Raw genomic sequence first — 19,422 nt, forward strand, 5'->3', positions numbered from 1 at the left:
TGAACTGAAAGGCTTGTAATAACTGCCGTAAAATCAGAAACTTTCATATTCTCATTCATAATTTTCTGTTTAACATAAGCATGTTGTCGAACTTTTCGTACAACTTCTAGTCGTTTTAAACTTTTCACTAATAAATAAAGTGATATATCAAAATAGACAACATATTATACGCGGTCTCTAGCAAACTCTCTGCTACGAAATGCAGTTCTTTTCCCTCAAATGCCCTACGCATTTCGAGCTTACTTTGGACGTTGGTACTACATTTCTTTCTTCCATTCTAATTTGTTAGTCATTCAATAAATTTGAATCAGTCTACTTCTTGTGCAGCGACGCGTGGTCTAGCCGCCAAAGCATAATCCACTACTACTGAATAGTCTGTCCTTCCTATTTGGAAAAAAATCCAGCAAAAATAAAACAAATAAAATAGAATACTCAGCACATGTGCCTATACTCCTTTCTTACTGTTTTCCTTTCTATTCCTTTTGTGCAAAACCAACGGTAATGTTCCCGTAATGAAACAGAATATTGTCCCTTAACTTCGCTGAAAATTCATAGATGCACTTCATTAATACATTTCAAACCCAGCTGTTGTGGCAACAAACCGCATATGCCAATAACCAAAAATCATACTTCTGAGTATAGTCCAGAAATACACTGCTGTTTCCACCAATAAACAAAAATGATTTCTGCACCACTAGCCGATGCCTGTATACATAATAAACCTACTCTCCATGGCTGAATTATGTCAATGCAACAATCCATCAACTACTCTTAACCAACTACAATATCGAAAGAAACCATGAATGTCCAATAAACACACTGTACTCCTAGATTAGGATCTAACTACTCTACACCCAGCCAATCCTTTTCTTGGAACCATTGTCATGAGTCCTAGATACCACTTCCACTACTACTCTGAGAAAATTTTCGCAACATGATAGAAATTCTTTTAAAATAGGATGTGCTGGCCACTACAGTTCGTGATAACACACTCCAAGCACCCACACCACCTCCAGGGGCATAAAACGGAATGAAGTATCTATATATGGTGGACATTTTGTATCTCATGAGTCCACCATTTCATCCTGTATCTCATTAGGTGCAATTAGACCAGGAATAGAAAGCATCCGCTGTCGTTCCCTTTCTCTCTGAGCAGCTGCTTCCTCAGCAAAAAGGTCCTTATTGTCCTGCAATTGAAGCATCCAAGTGAGGATATCAAAAATCCAGCTAAGGAAAAGATAGATCTTTATTTTGAACAGGATTAAGTGGTTCAAAGAACAGCTAAAGACAGAAAAAAATGACAAGCTAGTTAATAACATTACTAGGGAAAGAAAAACATTAGTTTGGATGTAAATGGGGCAGGGAGGGATAGGCAAGCCTTAACCCCCTAAAATTCCAACCCACCATGCCCTGTCCCGTTTAGCATTTTTCCATAATTTTGCCTCCTGCCCTGGCATGCCCCATTTATGTTCTTTCGTTTTTTCACTTCATAATATTCTATTTATTTTGTAACTTTTTCTATTTTACTTTTTTAGAATGGAAATGGCTCTTTTAATACTGAGAATGGGGATTGTGTTACAGAAAGTGATTTCTAGTAATCTAGAACAACATTTGAGATTTTTCTTTCCAGTTTTGGCTAGATAGAATCCAAACCTCTTGGGTTTCATCTTTGGTATCCTCCAAATGATGTTAATAGGTCATGTACAACAAGAAAGAGAAAGTAGTTGTGAAGAAGCAGAAGCTTTTTCAACAACAATCATGCCATAATCTTAGACATGACAAGAACCTCCCAGAACTAAATGAAGAACAGATTACTGATATTGTGAAACTTGGTTCGCTGGATAGTTCAGAGAAAACTCATATGGCCTCCTGTCTGTATAGATGTTTAAGAGCCTGTTTGGCCAAGTTCTAGGAAGCCAAAAGCACTTTTTGGGAATTTAAGGCGTTTGGCCAATACAAGGAAGTGCTTTTCGAGCACCAGCAGAAACAGTTTTTCGGCTTTTGGAAAGAAACTATAAATTCTAGCTTCTTCCGAGAAGCAGAAGCAGAAAAAAAATTCAAGACAGAAATATCCTTACTGAAAATTTATATTTCCTAAATTATCCCTCATTAATTTAACTTTTTTCTTTTCCTTGTTTGTTTCTACCATCCATTTCTTCAATTTTCTTATTTTATATCGTTATTTTGTTCTTCTCCTATTTTTCTTTGGAATAGTCTCTCTACTATAAATATATCTTTCTTTTATATAGAATTTATGGAGTGGGTTTTTAGTTTATACTGAACAATGTATACTGATATGTCTGAATCATGTAAACAATAAGTAATGTCATATATGCAATATTACTTCTTTGGATAACTATATTTTATATTGATTAAAATCTTTAATATATATTTTTACTTTATATTTTATAAATTCAATTCTCTTTTACAAATAATATCAATTGTAAATTGAATACTTACCGTCCTTTTTCCGTAATTTGATACTCAAAAATACTTTTTGGAAAGATTAGCCAAATAAAATTTGCTTATCAAATATTGCAAAAAGCACTTCTAAATGACTGAATGGGCTCTACTAACTTAGGCAGCTAGCAATGAGAAGGTCCCCAAGCTGCAAACTGTGAAAGCAAGAGACTTTGTACATTGCTTGCTAATTTGAGTCAGTTTAAGTTGAGTATTTCACAACCTGCCACCCACCTTGCCCTTTTATAAATTTCCAGGAAAATAATTTTGACCCACTAGCCCATGCCCATCTAAGGTTTCTCCCCACCCCATTGCCATTCTCGAACGTTATACTTATAAGACCAAGATGGAAGAACCAAAAACCCTAATAGACTAAGCCCAGACTCATGAGAAAGCAATCCACCTATATCAAACTTCAGAAGGAAAGGGGATAAAACTACTGGCCTTTGATTGTGTAACTTTTTGATATCCAGTAAAAAGAGATTCCGAAATCACGTTTTTTCAAAAGAAGTTTTTGCGAAAAAATGTTTTTACGGTATCTTTTAGAGAAAAGTTGTTCCATTCAAGAAATGCTCAGAGAACTTCAAAAATAACTATAAATGTCCATGCATGTTTCTTTTCCAGAAGTTTTTTTCCCCAATATTTTTTCATAGAACTTTTCCATAAGTCATCCAAACGGCTCTAAAACTAATGGCGTTTGTGCAACTATTTGATATCCAGCAAAACAATTGCTTCTGAAACCACATTTTTGTTTAAAAGTTGTTCACTCAAGAAATGCTCAGAGATCTTCAAAATAACAACTATCCAAGCACGTTTTTTATCACAAAACATTTTCCACAAGTCATCCAAACAGCTCTACTTGAGATATGAACAAGCAGGTTATCTGGAACTCACAATACGACCTAAACAGAGTTCAATTCAGAAACCTTTACGCCAAACAATTATTTAAAGGTACATGAATTAGTGGACATAGGGTAGACAATTAGCATGTAAGCTGATGTGAAATTCACAAGCATGACCATGAGTGCTAACCCATAACAAAAAGACATTCTAAAGCCCTAAACATTTTAATTCATTAAATTCGTGATAATTTCTAAGTAACTCCATCCTGTTTAAGTGGTCTCAGTATGACCTGGCGTAGACATTAGAGATAACTTCGAAAATGTGAACCGTGTTTTATTTTTTGGGGGAACATGTGACTCATGCGTTGATTTTTACACCTTTGAAGAATTTGAGAAAAATGGGTAATAAATAGATTGAAAGTAAGGTCCTACATTTTATGAGTTTTCTTTTCAAGGAAACTGGGTAGCATTATGCCAAAATTAAAGCATGACAATCTGTTTGGATCTTCCGGAGCACGTATATAAGGGACAGGGTACAGAAATAGAAGACCTCCACTTAAAACCCCTTCCCCACAAAAGACATACCAATAAAGCTCGGAAACAAATGGTCTACTAGTAACACTAACCTGAGAGGAGAACTCTTTTGATTGAACAAGGAAGTCCCTTATGTGATTCTTGAATGTGGGAAGGTCATTTGTTGACTCAAATAGCCCACTGACAAATTGAGTCACCTGAAAGAGCAAAGCATTATTAACATCTAAAGAAAAACTATATACAAATTGACGTGAAAAACACTATGTAAAACTTATGGTCATACTTCAGCTGATGTCATGTTGGGGAAGGATGTACTAAGAAGTTTAATGGTGTATTCACGAACAAACATAGCATTATTTGGATATGGATAAGGTACTGTTGATGCATCCCATAGTGGTTCAGTCAACATGCTAGACTCCACCTGAAATCACATCACTATGTTACAAAAAATGCAAGTATAGATAGGAAACCAATCTGTTAGCTAGACACATACCAGGCAAAACAAATGTTGTAGCACCAATACATGCAATTTAAACCCAGGCTTATGAAACGTATCTGTTAGTACAGCAAAAATTTCTTGCTCGATGGTCAAAAAGTAAGTCCTATAAAACTGGTTAGCAAATTCAGAAACCTGCCATGAAAGAAGAAACTATTAAACCCCACCGCATAGATTTAACGATCAATAGGAAGGCCAACAATAAAGGTGCACCTGAAAATTTTTTAGCATTTCCAGCAAGAGATTAAGCCCAGTCTCAGCAATGTTCCTCTCTGTGTGCCGAAACGCCCATATTATAGAATCCATAACAAGTTTTAGTTGCTGAAAAATAATCAGGACATTATGAAAATCCAGCATAAGCTTATGCAGACACTAAAATAAATATGATACCGTATAAATAAATCTCTGAAGGATTCTAAGCTTCATAAATTAGAATTGGTGGTCGATACATATACCAAGAGCAGGCAAAAAACATACCTCGCTCGACAGCCGTATCAAAGCAGGAAAACAATGTGTAGCAATTGCACGAAGTAACGAAAAGAACTTCAGCCGATGCTCTGGATAATCTTCGAAGTTTTTCGTAATCATCTGTTATACATAGAATGAATTCATCAAACAGATCATGTGTCATCTCAATGCTGAGCTTCCCAAATGTTTATTATAGTAACCAAATTATCGCTAAAGCATATAACAGGTCAGCAGCTGAGTCACCCTGATAAGGCATATGATAATGACCTTACTACCCCTTAAAATTGTTTGGCAGACAACAAAAGGTTACCTCTAATAAAACCACGATGATAAAAGCAGTTAAAGTCACCAAGAAACAGGATGCAAAAGTAGCAGAACAAAGAAACTTGATATCAAAAGAATGAAGATGGTGAATAGTATCATCTAAATTAAGGACTTAAATGAATACATCTATAACATTTGTGAGAAGATGCAGCATTGTTAAATTAGGAAAACCCATCATCAAAAAAGTACTTTGTAAGTATATATTTAATTACATAACATTGGGGAATATAATATTTGCTAGAAGAGAGTACATATAATATTATAAAACTTATCAACTCAGAATAAAATTTGGGGGGGGGGGGCTAACCTCCAGAGTACACTGGAAAACAGCTTCAAAAATGCGAGGGACATCCTCAATCATAGCACCCTTGTACCTAACAAAAAAATGTTAGATACAGAAGCAAATGCACCATAAGAATATGGACAGTATTGTGCGCAAAAGAAATTCATGGAATCTTGAGTGCATTGTGTGTTACAAAGACAGTCAGTTAATGTATGGAGCAGACAATCACAACTTATGAATTGTCAGTCCTGCTGAGTGCCAGTTGGGAGTTGGAGGCAGTTAGCTTACTTGTTTATAATTGTTGCAAAAAGCGAGAGAACTTCAGATTCCCTAGCATCAGGCACATTCCTTGCATAGTCTCCTAAAACTGGATCCATCATTGGTGGCACAAATTGCTTCCCGATATGTGGTTGATCTTCGGCCTTGTCCAAAAATGTTTCAATAAGCTTTAATGTTTCCCTTTTTACCGAGCTGCCACATATGACACGTGTAAGTAGATGCATCTTAAAGCTGGCCAAAAAAGTGGGAAATCTAAACTGGAACCTACCGCAAGAGCTTCACAATGGATGTCCTTGAGGCAAAAGGCCCTCCTTGACCTATGCTTGTAGATATAAGCTCACTGTACATTCTGCAAAAAAGGTTCGCAATTAAAAATCAGAAAGCACAATAACTGTTAAAAAGTGGGAATACAATGGCACTGATGTCAACCTAAGCACCAAATGCATGCAATCAGATTCAATAATAAAGATGCCATCTAAATATTTAAAAAACATAAAATCAAATAAATATGATATTCATACCTATAAACATTGAGCATGTCCAAAAAGATGAGAGTAATTTGAGGTAAGAAATAAGTCCCAAGTGAGCTAGCAGCACTTGTATTAGTCTGCAATGCCAAAAAAAAAAACATAAACCCCATGTTAGGAATAAGAGAATATAATGCAAAAGGCATTGCTAGGATAACATTTAAACCGAATAGGATATGAATACTGATATCAAAGCTCCCTGACCAGCACACAGAGGTAGCCACATGATTTCAAAATAACACAGCATCCGGATTGGACATTATTGGTTGACGTTCAGAATACTCCTCAAACTAGTTTCTCAACTTCAAAATTCTCTATTTCAAGTTGAAGTTGGAATACTGGACAAAATTGTAAAATGAGCATTGATTTGCAAATAATATTTCATTATTTTCAAATAATATGTATGTCCAAGTGCCTACTAAGTTTGTCATAGAAAAAATAAAAAAGGAACATATAGTACTAATGAGAGGCCTGCATTAAGAACCCCAAGTATACTAGCTAGCTTGTGTTAGCAAGTCCTGGTTAATATCCTGTCATAATGACATGACAAACTGTGTACCACATTTTGTGACTACAGTATTCAAGGTAGAAAATTTAGCATGCGGTAAAACTAAAACTGGGATGATTTTCTAAGGTCTGACGAATGTGCAAACAGATCATGCATAAGGAGAAAAGGATCATACATCATACCACACGCTTTCTTTAAGTCTAAAACTCTAAATCACCGAAGTATTTTCTATTTTGGAGAAAAGTAAATCACCAAAGTTAAACTTGAAAGACTTGGTAGCACTAGTAAGATTACATAAAAATGACTATTAAAGAGCATGGAACACTTCTTATGGACTCGCTGAAAATGATCTGATCCAGTGCATGGCCTATTGGAAGTAGAAAGCACTCGGTTGGGATACTTGTCCCTGCCCCCGACTTCTTCCTTACTCTGGCTCGCAAGACTTTGTGATGAGAACAGAAAGAAGGCAAAAGGAAAAAAATCACAAGTGCATGCCAACTGATACATTTACAGAAGAGCTTAGAATTTATCATCTATAGAAGGTAACCTGCAATATATTTAGCACAGCTCGGATAACATCTTGATCTTTAAGATAGTCCACACTTTGTCGTGCCTGTCCTATAATTTCAGTCCATCTCTGTAAAAAATAAATGTTAGTAAGCCACAATAATATGCAGTGTATACTCCACATATTGTTATGTGGCGCATTTAACGGACGCAAAGCCAGATATTAATACATAAAAATATATAAATAAACAAATAAAGAAATAGATAGCACCACCCAAATACATCTTATCTAGACCATACGTAAATACCTGATTCGGAAGCTCCATCAACCTCTGCAGATACTCGTCTCTTTTTTGGGGATCAGGCTCTGCTTGAATCATTTGACCAACCTAACAAAACGATATAGAACCCCACATTTCAGTAATAAAGATAAAGTACTACTCCCTCTTTTCAATGTTATATCATTCTTTCCTTGTTAGTATGTTTCAGAAAAGTTTACACCTTCCTATATTTGGAAACTCTTTAATTTTAAACTCCCTATCTTACAGATAATGAATTCAAGTATGTAACGAAAGTATCTTAATTTATGAACTCTGTACCCAGTCAAACACCGATGTATAGAATAAGACATAGTGAATACAATACATCTAAGGAAACAAGTAAAACTAATGAAGTTTATTCTTTCGAACAAAAAAACTCTTACAGATTCGTAGAAGGCATGAATCTGATGAGGTTCTAAATCTGCAATAGTTGTCGGGAGAGTGGTTAGGAGTTCCGAGACAAATGGCTCATTTTCTCCAACCTGAGAACAAGGATAGTGGTCAGTACAATTTTTGCAACTCTTGTATCGTCATAAAAACTGATGCTATTAACAAACATGCTGTTACCTGGACTACAACAAACTTGCGCTTGCACTTCTGAACGATTTTCAAAAATGTATCACAGGCCATATCCTAGAGAAAAGAGACAAAAGGTCATTAGGAACAGAAATGAAGCCATGACAATGAACCATAGCATATAAGCACAAGAAAATAGTTTATTGCAGTGCAGTTTTCTAGGCCATAAGGTGAAATAAGTACCATGCACTCTAACCCCTCCCCTCCCCACCCACACTACCAGAAAAGAGGGCGAGGGGTGGGGGGCGGACTCAAGTCACATGTAAGTCATTTGATCATTTATTTAGAGGCCAATACTAATAACGAAAAGACATCTGATTCCTGATACCATATGACATTATTCCATTGGACATCCCAACAATCACCAAGTCATAAGCGCCAGCACAACAATTGGTGATTTGTGAACCAACCAATCACTAATTTGAGTGCAAAAAAACATTCTACAACAAGGATAAACAGCAAAACAGTAACTGATAGTGAAATCATTAATCAGTAGTCAAACCTGCACTCCAGGATGCGTTTCATGCATAAACTCGAACAATTTGTTCACAACAGTCTTCAAGAACTTCCAATGAGCTCTCAAAAATCTAGGATATTGCCCAACCACATACCTAGCATTTAATCAACACAAGTCATGACTGCATTTCTTGATTGAAAGAACTCAGCGTACCCATAGGCAATACAACCATTTAACAAATTTAGTATAAGCAACATTCTGGAAGATCAGATTTGTAAATACAAAGCATGAGAATTGAAAATTCTGGCAAGAGACTAGAACTGGCAGACAACAATGAGATTGCATCCATACATTATATTACTTGCAATTACAGCTTTGTTGTCTTTCCCTTTGGTGATTTCACATAGGTTTAGCAAATCGCGTATCACCATGACAAGAAATCTGTTCTCCTGCCAAAGTGAACACAAGGAAAATGTGAAAATTCAAGATCTTAGCATGTAAATGATACAAAAGAGCTAAGTCATATTGCTTGGTTCAATGCAAGAAAATAGTGATGCACACAGAAGAACACAAAGCAAAACTTAAGAAAAAATGACAGTATGCAACAACATTTAGGACATATCTTGCATGAGGGCCAAGCAAGAAAGTTGCACAGCCAAAATACAGTTTGAGCCTCAGTGAAAATCATGTAATTTGGTTAATAATTACATAAAACAAACTAGTATAAGCATACCTGCTCTTCCAGCATCGACCCAGATATGGACCCAATTGCCCAACATAATGTATTTAGATTGTTCCACGACCAATCCTCACCATTGAGTTGTTTGCTAAGTTTCTTCAGCATCTGGAGTGATACAAGAATATGGAAACATTACGAATCTCGAACATAGCGACTGCGCACCATGAAACAATCTTTTCAGAAACACCGTGTCAAAGTAAAGAAATGGTAATTAACAACATCCAATGAAAAGTAAAGGTTCATCAAAGCCAGAAGCAACTAGCAACAGTCACTTGAAAATATGTTGAAGATAAACAAATGAACAGCTCAACCATAACTAAGTAGCTGAAGTATAAAACAAATTGCAAATTAACCCGAAGACAATTGAAATTGTTAGAACCTCCTTTCCAGGAGTTAGTAAAGAAGGATAGGATCATTATCTCAACTAGAACTACAACAGATCAGGACTTAATGCATCTCCAGCAATTACCATACGCTCACAATAATTGAGAAAAGTAATAATAACACATCCAAACCAGCTATTTCCAAAGTAGACTTCTTGGGTGCCGATTAACCAACCAAAAAATACAATGTGAAAATAATGCTGCCCATACGAATTACGAAAAATTTAGCATGCTGCTTCGACTATATTTATTTAGGTCATATCAAAGTTGATGGCTTCAAAAGAAGTGCACCTGCTTTTCAGTATCGTCATGATCAAGATGTGACAAGTAGATCAAAGTTTCCCTCATGATCTGCAACATCAGACATCATTAAACACATAAATAGGGGGGAAAAGACACAACATTGCAAAACAAGAATCATGCCTTTTGCCAAATATAACATGCATCTTACTCCAGTCAAACAAGAGGAGCCTAAGAATGTCAATCAAATTCAACAGGTTATTCTGTAATAAGATAGATACCTTGTATTGCACAAGGACGTCATTGTCCTTCATTGTTTCACGGACAATGTTCCCATTTTCATCTTCAACAATGAGAACTTCTTCAGGTTTTGCCATGCGAGATATCATAAGTAACCTCAATTTGGACATTGGACCAGCATAAAGTTGTCTCCTCTGCATAAGTTGCGCTCCAAGACCATCATTCATACCGGAAAGCAATGGTATCTGCTTAATTAACACAAAAACTTGCATATGAGCAGTTTGTTTTTGAAGAATTTTAGTCAACAAGGATATAGGTAATTTCTCATACTTGAAGCCCCATCATATTTGCAGTCATTGCAGGATTGTCTAGATTATGATGTGCTTCAAACAACTCAAGAACTAAGGAATTCCAGTAATCCAAGCAAACCTGTGAAACCACACATTAGGAATCAGACACTTCCAAGAAAGTGTATCCATCATGAATAAACAGTGAAACAATACCTTAAAAACCTCTGTGTCATCCACGTACGAGATGTTAATAAGATACTCAAGTCCCAACAGGAGGGCATTTATATTCTCTTGTGATGTTTCTAGCACACGTATATGAGACTGCATACAAAGTAGCTTCTCAGACACAATGCTGACTACTACGGTCCAAAGTCATATTGTCAATAAGCAACTACAGAGTGAAAGCTATCATGTAGTAAACACAGTAAAGAAGCTTGCCTTAAAAAATGACGTAAAAAACAATGCTAGATTTTGAATGAATGCCTGGATAAAGGAAAGGAGAAGCATTAGTTACATGTTGATACAACAATAGACTAACCATTCACTGTCTCAAACAAACCTGCTCTTCATTGCTTCCATTTGCATAGGCCTCGGGAATGTTTGTGTTGGGAGGAAGAATAGTCTAGATGTCAAGAAAACTCATCAGATAACGAGCACAAAAGCACAAAGATAGTTAGCTAATACAATAAGGTATAACTAAATAAGTTCTATCAACAACATTAACACCTAGGATGGCAGATGAATTAAGTTCAGCTGCAAGTTTGGACATTTTGCTTCAAGCAACTGAGTTTACAGGGACATTCCGACTCAGATATCAAAGCAACCAAACTGTGTAATCAGCAAGTTGAACGTGATGTGTTGCTTGATCTAAATCAAAAGGCAAACTCAAACTTATCATAGCATCTGCTGAAGGACACAATTGAAGACTAGCATAAGCAATTTAAAGGAGGCCTCAGTTCTGATAACAAGAGAACAATAACCTAGACTAATGAGTTTTAACACCTTTGCTTTCAGCCAGTCTAGACTTAGAGAAAATTTAAAAGATTCCCTTTGCACCTACTGGACTACATAACTCTTATTGATAAAGTAATAATTTCACAGATGTGAGGAAGCACCGATATACATGTGGTATACAAAATAGTAACGGACCTACAGGCAAATATAGTTCGCCTCGGACCACACCAGATCATCCAAATTATTCAACTTCCAAACATAATGCATCAAAACTGTCCACTATTCCTATAATAAAATTTTGTTTGCAGTATGTCAGTGATTGAATGTTCTCCACAAAGGTTTTCATGAGACTTTCACCTTTAAAATTTTCAAATTTATTAGAAGAAAACCATGCATTCGGTACAAGGTCAACCACAACCTTCAAAGCTCACAAGAAACTTTAAGCATAGATATATATTTGGCTAACTGCTAAAAGAAACGGATATCAATACCATAGGAGTGCTGTTTTTACACAAACAAATGGAGCGAAAGACACTTGCTCTCATCAATTCATACTACAATTCAAAATTCGATACCTAGAGAAGGTTCAGTAATTCTTCTAATAACTTCTATCCATGTGTAGACCAAGCAACCAATTCTAGGAGAACATTTCTTAAGGCTCAATTGAGAAACAAAGAGAAGGGTAGCCTCACTTCAGAGTAAAACCAAATGGCCGTACCACACTCAAAGATACAACTCCACTGACAGCAGTTATAAAGAAGCAGAAAAAGTATTCCCTCAGTTCACTTTTACTTGTCCACAATGGACTTTGCACTCCCCTTGAAATAATAAATGAAGTACATATTTTACATTAATACCCATAATAATGATAGCATTTCAAAAAGTCTTGGAAAATAATTTGGGTAATGAGTAATTAATGATAAGAGTAAAACAGGAAACTCTTGTCTTTCTCTCGATTTGCTAAAATGGACATGTAAAAGTGAAAATATATTTTTAGCATAGTGGACAAGTAAAAGCAAATGGAGGGTGTAGATACAGCAATACAAAGATATAATTAAGAATCATAGACTTCCTTCATCTTGGTACATCTTGAACTAATTAAAAAAGCATAAAGCAACATCAAGGATTAATTAAACTCCACCTGCAACTGCACCATGAATATGGTGTACTTCTTGACATACTGGTCGTTATAAAACTCCCCAAAATTAAGGGCAGCAACCTGTCATATTAAAACAGCAACCAAGAGTATACTGAATCAATTTGGATTGATTTAATTGTTAGAAGAAACTCTACTAGAGATCTTGTCATAATATACCTCTGTTAGACACTGAAGTGTGAGGTTGCGATAAGCTGGCATGGGAAAAAGTTTAAGCAGGGTTTCCAGCTGTAATATGAAGAGACAAAGGTCAGACAGCACCTCTCAAACAGAGTCTGTATTGAAACAATAAATTGTAGACATGCTTCAATCAGAAAGATAAATAATAAGCAGCGGAGGAATACAAACCAGTGTTGATTCAAAAATATAGCCAAGTGGAATCCATGAAAGGAAAGCATGGAGTGTAGCAAGAGTGGCCCTGATGAGCTCGGTTCTTTGGGATGCTGATAGCACATACAAGCATAGCTCATGGATGAGTTGAAACTCGCTGTAAACAAAGAAAACCAACACTTTAGAAAAGATGTGTCTAATAGAATTAGTTATAAATTAAACAACAACAAAAAACCCAGTTTGATCCCAACAGGTGGGGTCTTGGGGTCTGGGGAGGGTAGTCCATACGCAGACCTTACTCCTACCTAGAATTCGTTATAAATTAACATGTAAATAATGCTTATATAAAAGACCTTCGGCTTCAAAATGATAAAAGGAGCTCCGCAATTCATACAGTGTATAGGATCTTTTAATTCTCAAAACCGACTGATATTACCCAAGCATAGAAGAAATAAACAGATTTTTATAGCACTGAATGTTTGAAAAACAAATAAGAGAAAAAAAATAAAAATTAGCAGGGAAGAACAAGTGTTAAGTTTATAAAATAAGTGATTACTACAATCGAAAAGAAGAAAATAGTATTTAATCACAAAAAGATACAATGTATGCATTAAGGAGTGACAAAGATAAATTTATGCATATAATCTTCTTCTTTCGTGAAGGGAAAAATATAGAATGGCGAAACATTTTCACCTGTGCCCACAAAGTCTCACACCAAAACAGTTATAACTCTATCATATTTTCTATAGCAGCCAAACAAACTGTTTCGGATTTCTCTACCATTTGCATAATTCTATTTTAATTCCTTCTTTTTTATACCGCAACTCTATGTTTTGCGGACTCTCTAAAAATGTTGCCACACCCGTGCCGGATCCTCCAAAAATGCACTACTTTTGGAGGATCCGACGTGCACCCGGCACCATTTTTGCAGAGTCCAAGCAACATAGCCGCAGCTTCAAAACTTTAGCCAATGCCCGACTTGATGGCAAATGAATTCTAGACACAATTCAACATCAGTATGTCAAAAGCTAGTCTTTCAGAGTCCCATAAATCAAACAATCTTTTGTCGAAAATAGCAAACATGAAAAAATGTATCAGGAAACAACTCATACAAATCAGGAGTTGTACCTGTTTAAAGATTGTTTGAGCTCCTTAATCTTTTGTTGAGTCATTTCACCCCTCGAGAAATCAAAAACTTCCTCGCTTAGAAGCTGAAGAATAGCGTTTCAAGTTATCAAGGTGTACTTTCTAATGTTTTCACTGGAAGATGGAAATGCAACGTAGAGAAACCTTTAATATGGCCATGCAGTTTTCACATATAGTTTCGCTTGTCTTTGCAGCTGCAACTAAGTCAGGAATGAAGCTTCTCCATCTAGCAGGCCACTCGTGCTTCAAAATCTGAAAATACAAATTCCCAAGAAAAAGATAATTTCTGTAAGACATTTCAACTTCATGTGTATCTTGAGTCACAATCAGTCCCATCACTTGCAATAACCAAGAGAGAGAGAGTGTGTGTGTGTGTGTGAGAGAGAGAGAGAGAGCTTTGTGTATTAAGAGTACCTGAACCAATGTTATGTTTAGCTTGCTAATATACAGCTTTTCCCGCCGAAGAGATGCTTCATCACTGGAAAGCTGAGATCAATATACGGATATGCATAAATGTAACAGTTAATAAAATCCATTGGAACGAAAAATTCAATTCAAGATCCTCAATAAGAGAAAATGACAAGAATTATGTAGTTATACCTTCACGATAACTTCAGATATATAGTTTTTCATTCCATCTCGTTGTTCGACTGGCAATGCATTCCATCTATACTTTATAACACCTTCTAGAACCTGCAGGGTGAAGCCAGTCAAGTATTATACTCAGTTTCCTGCCATATATATCAAAAAACGCAAACAAACAAAGAACGAAGTGAACCAAAACAACATTTTTTTTATTTTGGGCAGTTACACGGTAAATGCCACCTATCAACATCTCTATCGTAACCAATCAATATTAAAACACATAACTTTAGCATCTGTTCCAATTTTTTTCCTCGAAACTAGATAACTCAATTCAAATTCCCAATTTCAAAAAAAAAAAGAGTATTTGGATTGTCAGCCCTCCCTTATCTCTCCAATATCCAAGTATAATTCCTGAACTTAAGCTCTCATCTTAAATCATGAGAAATTAATACATGAATTACTTTTTTCGCTAGTACAACATCAGTCAAAGTCACACTTATAAAAGAAAACATTAATCATAGTATGACAGTTGCGTTAAACAATCCTATTCTAATTTAAACACCAAACTAAAAATTAAACAAAAAAGTCGTAGCAGTAAGTCAAACTTCACAAAAAATACTCTGTAAAACTGACCTGCAAAGCGAAAAACTTAGTATTCAGGCTTTGAGTGCTCGATAGAATGTGAACCACTTGAAGCCACATATCTGGGTTATTTTGCAAATCGCGCAAAATGTGGTCAGCTGCAGCCCGCTGCAAAGCAATAAATTTAGTACATACCTAACAAAAGAGCAAAAGCAAAAAAATCTTTCTAAAGCTAGGTATATGCGTCCAAAAAGAGAAATCATCAGTAATGATGACATAGCACACCATCAGACAAGCTATAGATGTGATCCTTTGGGGGTAAGTCATCTTCTGTTGTTTATTCTCAATAATTGTCCATCTCCAAAGTTCCCATTTATCCACATAAATTTTAATTTATAATCTACATGTTTAACGGGGAACAACAAAATCCAAGAATCCAAGAATTTCAGTAGCAGAAGCAAAATCCACACATGGGTGGAACATTGTTTTCAGAAGGAACTTAAATGACTGGGAGTTGCAAAGTGTGGCAGATTTCTGGGAGACCTTAGAAGCTTTCCAAGGTCTCACAGAAGAGGAAGATGCTTTAATTTGGACGGGTCACAAATCAGGTTCCTTTTCAGTGAAATCTGCTCATCATTTCATTAACAATACTCCTAATCCTGCGCAAGGATGGCCATGGAAACAAATTTGGAGGGTCAGGGCACCTACAAAAGTCCAATGCTTCACATGGCTAGTAGCAAGGGAAGCTGTCCTAACTCAGGATAACCTTCTTAAGAGAGGAATTCAGCTACATGCTAGGTGCAGTCTTTGTGGCAAAGATGGGGAATCAGTTTCCATCTCTTTATTCACTGTCCGGTCACTACTCAACTTTGGCACTTCTATCTCAATTTGGCTGGTATATCCTGGATAATGCCCAATAACGCTGCATCTCTTCTCAGTAGCTGGAACAATGGAGGGGTAAATATTAAACAGAAGAAATGGTGGGAAATAGTTCCTGCTTGTATCTGGTGGGTCATATGGAAGGAAAGGAATGCCAGAGTTTTTGAAGATAGACCTAGCTCTTACCAGAAAATTAAGCTTAATTGTTTTTTGTTATTTCATTTTTGGTGCAAAGAGAGCTATAGGGAGGATGTACATTCTTTACTAGATTTGCTAGAAGAAATGTAATCAAATAGAATAGGCTTTGGCAGTTCTCTGATCCTTTGGGGTCCGATTGTGGTTTACACAATCTCTTGTGAATATTTTTACCCATTTATATAATTGTTACCATTATCAAAAGAAAACGTGGAACAACAAATACTTGAGGTTTCTTTTCTTCCGAGTCTAGCAGAGAATTGAGAGGTCCTTGTACATATCTGGTTTCCAAAAATAAAGCAGATGTAAAAGTCACATCAAATACCAGATGGAATTTTCTATCAGTTACCACTATTATTATTAACCAGTCTTTGAAATATTCTTGTAATATGGCTAGCAACATGAACAAGATTTTGCGAGTTCCAGTCCTCAAAGTAAACCCTCTAGTGTATGCAACTATACCTATTATTCCCTTTCGCGCATCCTGTTTCTTAGCTAATTCCATGTAAACCATAAGTCCATCTAAAATGATGTTTTTTTAGGCGTTATCAGCTGATCAATAGAAACAGTCACAATCGTAAGACATTTCAACAACATGAAATAATTCTGAATTAGACAACTGTCTCCGTGAAGCATCGGTATTTAAGTCTTGTTGATACACCTCTTTGACTGGTCTACCACAAATCCTAGAACTTAAGAAAAAAAAACAATAATTGCTGCACCGAACAGTAACTGCTTAACATACTTGTTATAATTACGCACAATTAACACTGCCTAACTGAATTGTTATTCACACTAAACACTCATTAATGATATTTGCCATTTTTTCCAAATCTGATACTTACTAATTCACAGGATGCAGGCACAATTATCCAATTGGTGAATCCACGGCTATGAAAAGCATTTAAATGAGCCTGAATAGAATGCAGTAGTGCATCTTTTTAAGTGTTCTAGCAGCAGCCTGGCAATATACACCAACTGGGTGATTAGTGCCATACTGAATAACTGCAGAGTTAATTGCATTTTTCCGCATCCACATATCAGGATTGAGAATCCTTCTAATGTGCCACTGTCTATCTATCTTCGAAAAATGAAATTAAAACTCATATGCAAGTGAATGACACCTAAGCTGCTTTTACCACAGTCCGCGAATTTAGGTGGGGCCTTTTCCCCTTCAGTTTTCTCTTACTTTTTCCTTTTTTTTAACTAGTGGTGGGAATAAAGAAGGTAACAATGCACATTCCAGACCTCTGAAACTGAATCCTTAGGAATTGGAGAAACAGTAGTCAATATCTTGAATAACAACAATGAGATAACTTAAAAAATTAGAGAAAAGCTATAGGAATGGCTGGCGTAAGCAATACAAAATCTTCAAATTTAAGAAAGGAAGTGGCGCTACATTGAAACCAATTAAAAAACAAATGACAAACTTATAGCGCCATAAAATCTGTAAAGTAACAAATTAATCTTCGTTGAGCCAATTTTCCAATTTAGAACGACGTAAAACTGTTCAACTAAACACTACCAATCAGAAAACTTTCAACAACCGAGTCTGAAAAGAATTGGCGTCCCACGCAATTGAAAACAAAAAAAAATGGCAAAATCAACCAGCAATTGTAAGGGGGAATCGAATGTAAAGCAAATAAACTGGAGAAAATTAGACAAATTGAGAGAGAAGGCAAATAGTTCTCACCTCCTCCTTAGATCCAGTGCCATAGAAAGCGGCAACAGTAGCGTCGAGCAACGAAACATCAATAGGCTGACTCAAATCTCTAAGCTTATCCGCCGCCATGGAGAGAAAAAGATGAATGAGTGATAAACCCTAGAAATCAACAGTCCAGTTCAAAAACCCTAGAAACAGAGAGTGTGGACAAAAACCCTAGCCAAAAACGTGAGCGCTCAATCTTAAGTATGTTCAAAGATTTGGATTTTGAAGCTAAGTTCTAGAAGAAAGAGGCCAAAAAGGGAAAAAACACAGCGACAGCTTCAATATGAAGCAGAAACAGTCTTCTAGAGACTAGAGTAGAGAGGAGTAATAACAAAACGTACTAAATAAAAATAAAATAAAATAAAATAAAATAGAGGTTTCGGGTAATTATATTTTAAGCGCTTTTCCCTCCTCCCTCTATTTTATAATTATTGTTTGTGCGAGGAGCGTTGTTTACGTGTTTCTTCTTCTTTCTTTCTTTTTTTCTTTTTTTAAAGGTTAGGCGAAATTAGAAAAACAGGGAGGCAAAGTTTCGGGAGTTGCTACTGGTTTGAATGTCCCCCGCTTTGGCTTTATATGGAAGGGGGAAAAGAGGGAAAATGAGGGTATTGCCCCACTCACACTCCCAATAGTGAACACTTAACAGTGAAAGTGGAGTTTCTGTTTTGCTCTTTCTTTCTTTTTTCCTTTAGGTTATTTTTCATTCGTTTTGGTGTGTGATTCTTGAGTGTTTTTTTTTTTGGTTAAAGGGATGCATGCATAAATTAATTAAATTATTTGGATAGGTACAACATAGGAATGCTAGAACTGAGCCAGTGTATTTAGGCAACTAATATACAATCCAAAAACATGTCTAGTAAATGTAGTTCATATTGTCTGTCAAAAATGCTTTATTTGCAAACACTCAGGAGCTACGAACATGGTCAATTTTCCAAAAACTTCCTTTTTGGTTCCTTTTTTTTTTTTTTTGCTTAAATTCCTTTTTGGTTCCTTCTTTTGCCAAAAAAATCTATTCTGCACTCTGTATTTGTGCTTATTGTTATTGATACCAAATTGAGGTATCACTATAACTAAACGATAGAAGAAGCAACAGAAATGAAGAAAAGAGAGAAGAGAAGAGAAATAGAGGCAGAATTAGAGAAGAAGCTGAGGAAAAACAAAAAAAAAAATAATCCATATCATAATCCATTATAATTTGATGTATCGCCTATTTATAGTGTTTGTAAAAAGCTAAAAGTGCTAAAAATAAAAGAGAAAGGAAATGCAAACATGCCAATTGTGTGACATAGCTCTAACTAACTTTTCCGCCAAAATCTAACTTTCAAAAACTAGGCAACTAATTTTCAAAACTAATCAACCAATATGTGTATCAATACCCCCTGGTTGAACAACACCCCTGTCCTCAAGGGTGAAG

At 35.9% G+C, this 19,422-nt stretch overlaps 1 protein-coding gene across 1 annotated transcript; it reads right to left on the reverse strand.

The window, feature by feature from the left end:
• Positions 1 to 537: 537 nt before the first annotated feature.
• LOC104216061 (protein EXPORTIN 1A) lies at positions 538 to 18,393 on the reverse strand. Its single transcript, XM_009766032.2, has 32 exons — positions 17,994 to 18,393; positions 15,278 to 15,394; positions 14,660 to 14,752; positions 14,474 to 14,545; positions 14,204 to 14,311; positions 14,042 to 14,124; positions 12,932 to 13,070; positions 12,743 to 12,811; positions 12,569 to 12,646; positions 11,033 to 11,095; positions 10,912 to 10,956; positions 10,687 to 10,794; positions 10,514 to 10,612; positions 10,225 to 10,428; positions 9,995 to 10,054; positions 9,315 to 9,425; positions 8,933 to 9,030; positions 8,627 to 8,735; positions 8,116 to 8,181; positions 7,932 to 8,030; positions 7,537 to 7,617; positions 7,269 to 7,358; positions 6,208 to 6,293; positions 5,955 to 6,035; positions 5,696 to 5,878; positions 5,432 to 5,498; positions 4,810 to 4,920; positions 4,546 to 4,653; positions 4,330 to 4,467; positions 4,120 to 4,257; positions 3,929 to 4,033; positions 538 to 1,187 (listed from the first exon to the last, which is right to left on the reverse strand). Exons 1-32 carry the CDS (start codon positions 18,090 to 18,092, stop codon positions 1,065 to 1,067), a joined length of 3,231 nt encoding a protein of 1,076 aa, XP_009764334.1. The 5' UTR covers positions 18,093 to 18,393; the 3' UTR covers positions 538 to 1,064.
• Positions 18,394 to 19,422: the final 1,029 nt, after the last annotated feature.

Source organism: Nicotiana sylvestris, chromosome 3, assembly GCF_000393655.2.
Source record: "Nicotiana sylvestris chromosome 3, ASM39365v2, whole genome shotgun sequence".
Classification (NCBI taxonomy): domain Eukaryota; kingdom Viridiplantae; phylum Streptophyta; class Magnoliopsida; order Solanales; family Solanaceae; genus Nicotiana; species Nicotiana sylvestris.